General features: G+C 41.5%; 1 protein-coding gene across 1 annotated transcript in view; it reads left to right on the forward strand.

Annotated features, from left to right (window-relative positions):
* The window catches only part of Fgf9 (fibroblast growth factor 9), a 40,828-nt gene extending 30,352 nt beyond the window's left edge, over nucleotides 1-10,476 (forward strand). The window contains exon 3 of the mRNA XM_021182064.2: nucleotides 7,031-10,476. Within this exon, the coding sequence (XP_021037723.1) occupies nucleotides 7,031-7,276 (246 nt within the window). The 3' untranslated portion in view covers nucleotides 7,277-10,476. The remainder of the gene's footprint in view (nucleotides 1-7,030) is intronic.
* Nucleotides 10,477-12,312: the final 1,836 nt, after the last annotated feature.

Here is a 12,312-nt window from a genome sequence, read left to right on the forward strand (position 1 = left end):
CTCTATAAACTGTCTGCATTGGAAACATGTGGTGAGTTCTAAAACATCTGTGTTCTATAATTCTAAAAAGTGTACAGTTTGAAGGCTCGCACTCCCCTTCTGCACACATGTAAAATGACAGGTTAAGACATTTTCCCCTAGTTTTCCAATTTGCATTTATCTATTTTTAATTAAAGATACTTTTTTTGGAATAAAAATACATAACTTAAAACATTTGTCTCAGCTAAGTAGTTATAAAGACATGACCTGTCAATCTTGTCAGTCTGCCTAAACCAGAGATCGCACATCGGCCTGATCCCCAGGGGAAGGGAGAGATCATCTGAGATATGTACGTGGTGTAGGGAAGCTGTTTGATTTTTCAATGAAAGTCTTAATTTTGATTGAAGGCTGCTTCTCAGAGTGCTATGGCAGGTGCACGGTTGGTTTAACAGTTCAGTGTCTGTGTGACCTCCCTCACTTACCTGAAGTTGCTGAATCCTCTGCTGTATGACCACTGGGCTGGCCACCAGGAAAATGTCTGAGGGGTTAGGCTGTTTTAAAAGTTGAACAAACACCGTGTTATCTGGGTTTCCCAGGAAGTCTTATGTAATATGAACAGTGCTAAATGCCTGGGAGAGAGAAAGCCATACAATTGAACTGTGCAAATGTTAGTTCCACTTCTTTGCTTTCTATACTTTTTTAAGGAATTTTTCATAGTTTTAAAATGTGTGATGAGAATCTTCTGGCCATGTAGAAATTTGTTCATGCTGCTCTCTGCTTCATTTTGCTCTCCTCTTCTTTCACCTGCAAAACTAACAGTGTGTGAGTTTAACATTATACATTGTGGGAGAGACAGAAGGAAACGCAGGGGACTCCATTCTTGAACACAGCTGCTGCAGCTAGCTCTTGCCTCAGGTGACAGCCCTAGTGGTTGGTGGCCCTTGGAAATGGCACCCCATGTCCCACATGAACAAAGTTCTAGGAACCCCAAGATCATCAGTGTGAGATGAGAAGCAGAAACAGTCAGGTCCCAAGGGAGGGTGGCTTCAAGTGGGGCTTCTGGAAATGTCCTGCACCCTTGCCTTCGCCATCGCAAGGCAGGAGGCCATGGTCCTGATGACGATGCATCAGCTCACCTTCGGGCTTACTGCCTACACAGGGAACTGGAAATGACACGTGCTCCATTTAATTCCACTTGCTTCATTTCTGAGAGGTTCTGATGTTCACAGAACATCAAGGACACCATTGCTACTGAGGGCTTCCTAGAACTTAGCCCTATTCTCTGATGGTATCTTTGTTATCACACTCTCTCAGGGTCCTTACTATAGGCAGAACATTCACAATAAGTGTTGGACAAGAGTTTCTGGAGTATTTGTAGAGTTGTAGAGTTGAACATTCCTAATGAAATACCGGAAACACTCTGACATAGGAAATTTCATGAAGGATGACACCGTGTCCCCAAAATTCAGACACTAGACACATTTTGGATTTTCTGTTTAGAGTTGCCTTACCTGGCCTAACCTTTTAAAGATAAGGCTGTTGAGACTTGGGAAGGGACATAAACGGTTGTCAGAGCCTCCTCAGTGAGCAAGTGAGGGGTGAAGTTGAGGAGACTCTCCCAGAGTGTGACCCATCTCTCCCAGGCTCTCCCAGTTGATGTTCCTGTGGCCTGTCTCTGACGTAAGAAAGGCCTCCATGCAGCTGTGTCCCTACGGACAGATCGAGCAGGAACTGCTCCTAAAATATGGCTCCCAACAAGGAGAAATTATTCTGTATTTCCTAAAAAAGACTTACTTTGCAGTATTTGTTGGTCCATTTCCAGTGGAGAGATAAAACCCCTAATCTGAATCCATACTTCCCGCCCCCCGCCCCATTTTTCCTACCCCTGAAGTCTTAGCATCTAGTTCTATTTTTTATTCCATTTCATCAATGAAAAAAATTGTTTAGAACATTTCCTGAATTTCCTTTTAGCCAGGAATTAACTTGCTTGGGAGGGGATGGCTGTACAGATGGAAGTAAACTGTGAAATACCGATTGCTTGCTTGAATGCACTCCTCTGTCGTTTGTCTCAAGGACTCTGATGAAGGAACATGTGTGGGGGATAGTCAGGCTCAGGCCGGCTTCTCAGTGCAGAGGTGGCTGCACTTGTCCTGAAGCCCCTTCTAGATTTACAGGTGACAGGAGTGGAACACTGCTCTTTGCTGTGCATCCCAGGCCCCTGCAAGGCTGAGCTTCCTCAAGTTGCATCAGTAGGAGCAGCCCATGTGTGTGGGAGGTGCTATGGATGAGGCTTCCTTCCTCCCATCTGCTTTGTCCCTGTGAACCCGGTATGAACAGGCTGACCCTTTTCTTTTACTTTCCCTTGTTTCAACCTATAGAACACAATTTTGTCTGATGAAGTGATACTTGGTTAAAAATCTCCCGGTGGGTGGGGGAGGTAGGGGAGGAAGGGGAGCGGAGGGGGGTGCTTAGCAGTAGAATACTTGCCTGGAATGTACAAGGCCCGAATTTGATTCCAAACACCCCAAAACCCAAATAACCAAACCAAAATAACACCAAAAACCTTGCTGATGCTTTTCAGCCACTTGGAAGAATACTGATGAGGAAGCCGGTAAGAGCTATTGGAGGATGTCTTAGGCCTTTGGGTTAAGATAGAGACCAGGCACCAGTAAGATGGCTCAGTGGGCCACTTGCTACCAAGACTGGCCACCTGAGTTCAGTCTCCAGGCCCTTGAACACACATGGTGGAAGGTGAGAATGCAGGTTGTTTTCTTATCTATACACATGGACCACAGTGTGAGCTCCCTGCCCCCAAGAAATGTAAATGAAGAACCACAAAGAGAGGAGGCACAGCAGGCCTTGTGTGGAACTGTTGGCTAATTCTGTAAAGTTCTGTCCTTTTCCATTCTGCCCTCATGGCTTTCTACCAATGGGAGAAGAAGATGGGTCTCTCCATTTGGTTTTTACCAAACTTAGTCTATTAAGTCATATGCTTAATATATGGATATAAAAGGGCATCAGTATTTTGGTGATATGTAAAGTGTGCTGTGTGCCCTCAAGTTCTGAATGACAGGGACAGAAGACTATTAAATGACCCTATCTGTTTTCGATGACGGTTGTCCCTCAGAATCTGTAGGGAATTAGTTCTAGGATACCCTTGACATACCCAAATATGCTCATGCTCAGGTCTCCTACATAAAACGCCATCGCATTGCACACACACTACACATTCCTTCCTGCAGGTCATCTTTGCATAATGCTCTAGGAGCATCTATAGTAACACGTTTGGTCCTCATGTAAATGATACTCCAAATAACTTCAGTCTGCCATTAGTTGGATGTGTGTCCACAGAGCCTGTGGGTCTGATTTGTTTATTTATTTATTTATTTTTACTTGTTCAAGGTGTCAAGTGGACAAGAGCGGAGCCATAATTTTAAAAGTCACCTTTGCCTGTTTGTAATGCTGGAAACAAAAACCACACCTCTAGAGCTCAAGCTTTGTTCCTGCTCATCTTGTGCCTCTGCTCAGCATTGACCTTGGCCTCCTGTCTGGCCTTGTTTGTGTTTCAGAGCTGGTTCTGAAGACATCCTTGTGATGACAGTTTTGACCAAGAGGATATTCACAGGGTACTTTGAGGGCATGAGGCGATTGTAGCTACACACTTTCATGAATGCTTCATCTTTGGCCTCTTGGTGATTTTCTTCTTGCCTATATTTGTCAATTTGGTGAGCGTGACAGTCAGGTCCAGCTACCAGAGCATGGCTATCAGGAGAGTCTGAGGTGTCACCATCATTGTTCGCCACAGTAGTGTTGCGTCTGGAGCAGAGTCTAGCCAGCATCATGTTCCCTGATTTCATGAACTTTCCCATCTGGACAGCAACCAGCATGTGCCCAGCAGAAAGGATTCAAGAGCTCTCTTAGTGTTTCGTTTTAAAATAGCTAGCTAGAAAGATATTGATTTTAAAGGTTTCAACTGAGCAGTAATAAAACCAGAGGTAGAAAGTTGTCTTTCTTCCCTTCACCCGGAGTAGCCTCAGTCGCACACCTCTGCCCAGAGTGTATTTGTGGAGTGGCATGTACTGGGTATGTCATTTCTCGCCGTGGCTGTGTGATCTCCATACTGTGAGGGTGGAAGGGACTGCACTTTTCATGGAGCTCAGGGAGAGGAAGGGAGGACATTTAAGAAGACAGAGATTTTCTTGCAGTGGGAATGTATAATTGAGACTCATTTTCCCCTTGCCATCTCTGAAATAAGGGGGTGCTTCTATTTAATTCAGGAATCAGTCAGTGGGCTAGAAGATTTGTTTTTATTTTACTGTGTTTGGAAATATTCCCTCAGTCAAGACAGAAAGCATTATGGCTCTCTCTTCTGACTCACAGGATGTACGTGTGCAGATCCAACTCTCTGTGGATTGCAAACCCTCAACACACACATTTACTGTTGTCATTATTCCCTAAACCAGGGCTTTAAACCTTCCCCACTCATGAATGCTTGTGTGTGTGTGTGTGCACACGCGCGTGCATGCGCACACACATTACGTACACAAATCAAACACTTGCTAATAATACATCACAAAGAAAATTTAAAATAGTTCTCTTGCCTTTATGTAAAGATGAAATCAGTTTGCATGCTAGTGAAGTGGGTATGCTCATTTACATTGACACTGACTTAAACCTTGGTGGAATATTTGATGCACATATATAGACCACTTTCAGTGCTTTCCAGAGGTGATCAAGATTCTGATTCTATAAGCATCAGTGCTAAGTACATTGCTTAACATAAATACCGTACAAAATGTCAAAAGAATGTTTAGATCATTTTAGAAATTTTTGGAAATTCTATTCTAATCTCAACCCAAAATATATTTTTTAATAAAACAGATGTCAACAACTCAGGTTTTATGAAACTCAAATAAATAATTTTTAAAATCGAACATTCTAACATAATACGTTCCGAAGGTGTTCTAATTTGAAAAACTTACATGTTAAAGTGGAAAATATTAAAGTTTTTGTTTCTCATAATTAATTGGTTTTGTTTTTACAAGAGTAGAAAAGGTTTTTCTGCGTGGTGAAAACATTACAGTTCATTGGATTTAAGAGTCTCCAGTCTGAGGCAAGGTGCTTCAGGTGATGCTGGGTGGCCCTGTGTGGCTGACAGCATGATGTGCTGTTCAGAGCAAGGGTGTAGTGAGGTCCTGTGACATCATGTGGGAACATGCTACCAGAAGCACCTCATCTTCACTTTGAATTTGAGTTTGAATTAGTTTTGGTTGTTGCCCATTTGGAGACCTTTACAGTTATTAATTCTCTTTGTGACCTGCACATTCAGTTGCATGATCCTATATGGGACCACATCGCACGGTTTAGGAAGCTATGTCCTCAATGCCACTACACAGTTACTCATGTTGTATTTGTCTGTATTAGGTATCATTAGTTATCTAGAGGTCGTTTAGAGCCTGTGGGAGGATGTGATAGGTTCTGTGTAAGCACACTACTTTTATGTAAGGGGACTTGAGCATCCACAGATTTTGTGGGATGTCTGGAAGCCAATCCTTTGGGTATACCAAGGTGCAATGGACATCTTAAAGCGTGCACTGAGAGTGGCCTGCTTTAGAATTCTCCCAGGAATTGGATTTTGCTTGTTTGTTCGTTTGTTTGATTGATTTCCAAGACAGGGTTTCTCTGTGTATCCCTGGTTGTCCTTGAACTTACTCTGTAGAGCAAGCTGGATTTGAACTCAGAGATCCTTTGGCCTATGCCCACCGAGTGCTAGCATTATAGGTGTGCACTGCCACTACTGGGTCTCCCAGGGATTTAAGAAGATCTCTATTTTGTAAAATTTGAGGTCAGAATTTTAAAGGGAAGAGGTTAAAGACATGCCTCAGGCAAGTACATGCATACTGAAGCTTGAGTTGAAGGCTTTAGAATGTAATCCATGCCACGGAATGTTTCAAGGTGTCACTCAGTGTTAACACTACAGATGTTGCAAGTCCTGTATAAAAATCTGTTAACAATGAGATGCTTCTTAGAGCGTCCACTTGGGCAAATGCCTCCCAGAGGGGGTCACCATCCAAATGGTGGACCAGTTGTCCTTTGGGTATAGTGACTAGCATGTGGGAGACACTCAGTAAGAAGTATTTAGTCCTTGCCAGCAAATTGTTTTTTATGTTAAATTTTGTATTCATCAAGGTGGTGCCTTTTTCTTGATTTTATCCTTGACATTTCCACTTTGTCTAGCTAGATCACGGAAAAACTAATGAATATTACCAAAAAAAAATTCAATATTTTTTCTTATCCCTCAAATTGTTTAGAATCTTTTGTGTTTTAACTATCTTAAATAAGAAATTCAAATGTCATTAACTTGATAGAATTAAACAGTTTTTGCAAAGTACATTGAAGTAGTTAAAGATGGATTTTTGTTTTCCTTCTTGGTGGTGGGTAAATATATAAAATTTATTTGATAGTGAAAGTGCAGAAGCCAGTGTGAATCCTCAGAGCTTCCATTCTGACAGTACACATAACTATAAGGAGGGTCAATGAATCATGAAGTTTTTGGTTATTGTTAATTTCCATGTGTGACTTTTTTTTGCTTGCAACTTTTAAAAAAAATAATAAAGTTTAAAGTAAAAAAAAAGATTTTATTAGGCTTATATGGCTCAAACATCCTTGATTTGGAATTCTGAACTGTGAAATGTCCCCATATTTAAACATTTTTTTTTTCAGCAGTAACATGATGTCACAAGTGGAAAACTCCATATTATAGGCATTTTAATGAAAACATATGATGCAAGATTACCTGCAGGCTATTTGTAGATGATATATTTGAAACATAAGTGAACTTTGTGTTTAGATATGGGTCCCATATCCTACATATCTTACTATGCAAGGCAAATGTTCCAAAATTTGAAAAAAGCAGTTTAAGACTATTCTGGTCCAAAGATTTTTGAGTAATGGGGATTCAACTTGTGTATAATAATGGAGAATATTGCTTTTTAATGAGGCAGCTACATTTTGCAATGTTATTTATTTGCTTTCCCTTTATTTTTTACAGGAAAAACTAACACAGGAATGTGTGTTCAGAGAACAGTTTGAAGAGAACTGGTACAACACTTACTCTTCCAACCTCTATAAACATGTGGACACCGGAAGGAGATACTATGTTGCATTAAATAAGGATGGGACTCCAAGAGAAGGGACCAGGACTAAACGGCACCAGAAATTTACACATTTTTTACCTAGACCAGTGGACCCTGACAAAGTACCTGAACTATATAAGGATATTCTAAGCCAAAGCTGACAAAGACAGTGTCTTCACTTGAGCCCTTAAAACATAACCACTATAAATGCTTTCATGCGGTGGGTTCTTATTGATTAGCAGTGCCGTCACCTCAGCTCCACTGTTGCCAAACTTTGTCGCATGCATATGAATGATGGAAGCTTGGATGAGGACTTGCCAATTTGCTCTGCACTTACTGGCTGGTCCTCCTGGAGGGCTGCCTAGGGCCACTTGCTTGATTTATTGCAAAAGCAGGGGAGAGAGGCTATGGGAGAGGGTATGAGTGCATGAGTGAGTGGAGGGGACTGCAGCGCGCCACGAGGACAATGGCCTGATGCATGCTGGGAAATAGACACGCTTTTACATTTTTGATCAGTTGAACTTCATTCTATATCAGCACAGCTGCCATACTTCAACTCATCAGGATTTTTGGCTGGTGGCCTGCTCAAGGGAACACTGCCTTTCCACAGGCGTGGAGAGAGCAGTCTCACTTAAAAAGACTATCAGTTCATTCTCGCTGGTATCATAGCCCAGTGAATTTAAAGCAAAGACCTCTTAGTTTAAAAGAAAAAAAAAGAAAGAAAAAAGAAAAGAAAAAGAAAAAAACAAGGAAAAAAAGAAAAAAAAAAGAAAAAAGGTTAAATTTATTTATAGAAATTCCAAAGGCAACATTTTATTTATTTTATATATTTATTTATTATATAGAGTTTATTTTTAATGAAATATGTACAGGCCAGATAGGCATTTTGGAAGCTTTAGGCTCTGTAGGCATTAAATGGCAGTCTGCTATGAACCTGTGGTAACTTCATGCAAGTAGGTATACGAGAAATTCTAATGGCCCTAATGTACTAAAGGCGACAATCTATTTTGTGCCCATATTATTGTAAACTTCTGCACATCGCTCATGACACTGAGGAGTCACTCTTCAGACTGCTTGTTTCATAGCTTATCCCAGAGGATTAAAGATAAACTGGGTTTCAACCCTTCATTTCGTGTCTGTAATTTTCCTCTCTCGTAATTCAGTCTCTCAGTGTAACTGGGCGGTTGGAACATATGAGGGTTGGTGTATGTCTTACTTGTTTTAATCTATTGCAGAGTGTACCAAAGCTAAGCAATGACTATGCGTTTTAAATTTCAGCCCACTTCTGTGACAACAGGGCTAACATCAAACATGGCACTGATTAAAAATTCCCAAGGGAGAGGAAAAGCCATTTACGTAGCTCCTCCTCCTCTTCCTCCTCTTCGACTTCCTCAGCCTCCTTCTCTTCTTTTCTTTTCTTTTCTTTTCTTTTCTTTTCTTTTCTTTTCTTTTCTTTTCTTTTCTTTTCTTTGCTTTGCTTTGCTTTGCTTTGCTTTGCTTTGCTTTGCTTTTCTTTGCTTTTCTTTGCTTTTCTCTTTTCTTTGTTTTCTTTTCCTGAGGCAAAAATTAGATGACTGGGATCATTCTTGTAAACATTTTATTTGTGTCTTGGCTATCAAATATGAAATTCTACATGGACCCTAGGGCTCACTATAACATTTTTAATGGAGATGGCATTTGGTGTGAACTGTCATAATCACATGGGGTTAGTACCCTTCAAGTTAAACTGGCAACATGAAACTAATAAATCTTCATCAGTAACGACATTAGAGGGGTTACTGTACCCGCTGCCTCTGCTTCATCTCCGAATTGGACTCCAGCAGTTCTCAGAGAAGTGGGTACTAAATAGAACACTGTTTACAACCCTTTTATAACATTATATGCTGAAAAGCCCAAGAATACACATACTTATTTGATAGCCAAAATCCTTCCATTGGGTAAGGGAGACCATTTCTCTCTCACTATATACTAAGGTGAAAAGAGCCAAGTTCTTGAAGCAATAAAGAAATCTATAACACATTCTCACTTTCTAGCTCGTTGACGTGGGGAAATTGAAAGTGACAGCTAAAAAAATATGTTTGAGTTTGTGCAGCTAATTTTAAGATGCAATATTCTGGCTTCATTTTGCTTGGATGCACATTCTCGATGGGAAGCGAAAGTGTTGTCACTGGCAAGGGATAGCTGTTGTGGTCTAGAAATGCCTGCCTTCCTGTCCTGAGCAAATCCATGTAGCCATCTTATGGTCCAAGCTGGAGCGTGTGACGATCTTCCGTGCTGATGAGCATTAGGGAGGAACTTGTATTTGGAACTGAGAGATGTCACAGAGAGAGGAGCCAGACGCGCTGTGGATCAGTCAATAGGATAAAGATCAGGATGCACTCCGAATGTGTGCTCTTTGGGTCCTCCTCCCGCTTTCTAAACAGGAGCCGCGGTAAATTTTGAGCAGTGTTTTTGTTTGTTATTTAACACTTTGCTGCTAAAATGTACACATACTCAGATTTCCATTTATCCAAAAGCACTTATTTTATTTTGCTGCAAAAGATTCAACATTTGGCCATAGGAAAGAATTAGGTTGGTAGGATGTCATAGCTGTAATATCTGAAGAAATTGATTTTAGGAGACAGCCAATAATAATCATAAAGTAGCAGGTGTTCCAGAAAATCAGCCCAGAAGAATAAAAAAGAACTGTGCAGAAAAAAATTTCATATATTCCCAGAAAATGCTACTTTAATGTCTCTTTTTGGACTTTGTTTTGGTACTTTTTTTTTTTTCCTTTCTGAAAAGCAAAATGTTGTCTGCTTTTGGTAACCAGTACAATAAACTGTAATGGTCTGTAAATAAATAAATATTGATGTATGCTATTTATGTAAATAGGCATTCTGGGAGGGAAGATGGCTCAGGGTTTCTGTGTATCACCCTGGGAAGTGGATGGATTCTTTCCAGCTCTCGGGTTTGCATCAGGTTCAGTTCCTGCTATAAGAGGCACAAAGCCTGTTGGATGGCAGCCCCACGCCACTGTGGGCTGGGTGATTCCAGCTCAGAAGCAGATGCTCAGATAGCCAAACCACTCTCTCGTTGGTGCCAACACTGGCATCCTGGTCAAAGTCTTAGCCAGGGTGGACTGAACCACCTTCCCATCTGTCATGCAAATGTCCCCAAGCAGTGTTGAAGGACATGCCAGGTCAGTGTTGGAACCTGCCCTGCCAGGTCCTGTTTTGTAGATTAAAAAAAAAAAAAAGGCTTCAGTCGGTGGTGTTTTCCCTATTTCATCTCATTAACACCGAAATATTGTGTCACTTACTTGATAATCTGTAATTGAATGTAAATACATACAGGATTATGTACGTTGTGTAAATACATAATTACAGACTTTGGAAAACTGGTAGTTTTTACTCGATGTCCATTTTGGAGGTGCTTCAGACTCTTTGCCTGTGTGAACCAGCGGAATGTAAAACGCAGCCTCTGCCTTTATAGCTTACCCATGCAGTGAAAATGGATTGAAGGGCTGGGGGAGCACAGAGGGCCTGGAGGAACAACATTCACTTATTTCCTCCTCCTCCTGTGAGCATTCGATGAAACAGCCAGGAATCTTCTGGGATGAAGATTGATGAACTTGGAGAGAGCACAGGCAGTGTGTTTGCACAGGTTTTTTTTTTTTTTTTTTTTTTTCTTTTTGTGGACAGACGAATGGGCAACGGTGACTGTCCAAGCTCAGAGTCTGTTTGCTGCATCAGTTGACCTTGAAATGTGCCAAATTTAGATGCACAGTCTGTGGTCACGTGCACGCAAGAGCAATGAAGTGATGGTGGTGGGGGCAAGGTGCCAGCTGAATTCAAAGGATGTGTGAGCCACCAAGGCCCCCTCCAGTGTGTGTGTGCCTGTGTGGTCTACACATCTGCAGAGTGGAATGGGGGAAAATTATAACTACACACTGTCCTTCTTTAGGGCACAACCCAAAATCCAGTGATTCAGGCTTATAGAAAATGGACCCTGATCATGGAAGTTTGGTTAGAAATGTCTGAACAGAATCCCAGAACCAAGATTTACACCCCTCCCCCGACTTAACAAACAAAACAACAAACCTTCTAGTATGCTTCTGTGCTTGCCCTTAGGACTTTAGAAAAGTGTTTGACAATGCAACCTAATCCCATTAGAATAGGAGCTTCAGAAATTGAAAAAAAAAAAAAGATTCTGCCATACTTTTCCTTGGGAAGAACGTGTCAGTAAGTGCCTGAAGAGATATCACCCACAATCATGGCTCTCAGGTCAGACAAATGTTGGAGAGGCTTCTTGGCTGTGTTGGTTAACAGTAAGGACATTCTAAGGAGTCCCTTTGCTCTTCTTCAGTGTCTCAGCTTGTATTATGAACAGAATTCTTAAAATTTAATTAAAATTAGGAGTAACTTATATCTGAATATCTGAATAGGGATATCTGAAAAGCCAAGGGCAAGAAGAGGTTGGAGTTGGCCTTTGTCCCCTGTATTCCCCTGACATCTTTTTAAATACGTTTGTGATTTTGGTTGGTTCCCATTGCTGTGTGTGGACTTAGGCAGAAGATAAATGGGCAGTAGGAGCTGAGGCACTGAAACACTAGGTTGTATAAAGAGAGGAGCTAGAACCCAGGGGCTGCTAGTCTTCTCACACAGGGAAGGACAAGCTTTATTGATAATGCTCCTGTCTTAACTTGCAGACACCTATTCTTTGAACATTTATGTAGGCTTTTTTCATAACCATTTTTCTGGGATGTTGCAAAACATTGTGTAGGCTCCACCTGGCCACTGCTTCTGGCTTCTAGCCCAGACATATGCACAGGGCTGAGAATGAGAGCCTTGTGTGAGCTCTACTGCTTACTACTAGGGGCTTTTCCTAGTTTGTGAGGCTAGTAGCACTGCTCTTTCAGAGGCAGGCAATATTCCAAATGTTCCTGGACTGTAGAGCCGACAAACTTTCTCCGTCCATTTTTTCCCTTCCAATTCCCCCCCCCCCCATCCACTCCCATCTCTCCATCCTGTGGAGGGGGTACCACTGATAAAGAGAAAAATCACTGGTGGCACCACAGAGACTAAATCAGAAGACACCACAATGGAGTGTGGTGTGAATCCCGGGATGAGCAGGATTCAGGACCATGAACTGTAAAGTGCACATGATACAGACTAAGGCTCCTGAGATGGTAAGGTCAAAGATGAAATGTGAGGGT

Source organism: Mus caroli, chromosome 14 (genome assembly GCF_900094665.2).
Source record: "Mus caroli chromosome 14, CAROLI_EIJ_v1.1, whole genome shotgun sequence".
Lineage (NCBI taxonomy): Eukaryota > Metazoa > Chordata > Mammalia > Rodentia > Muridae > Mus > Mus caroli.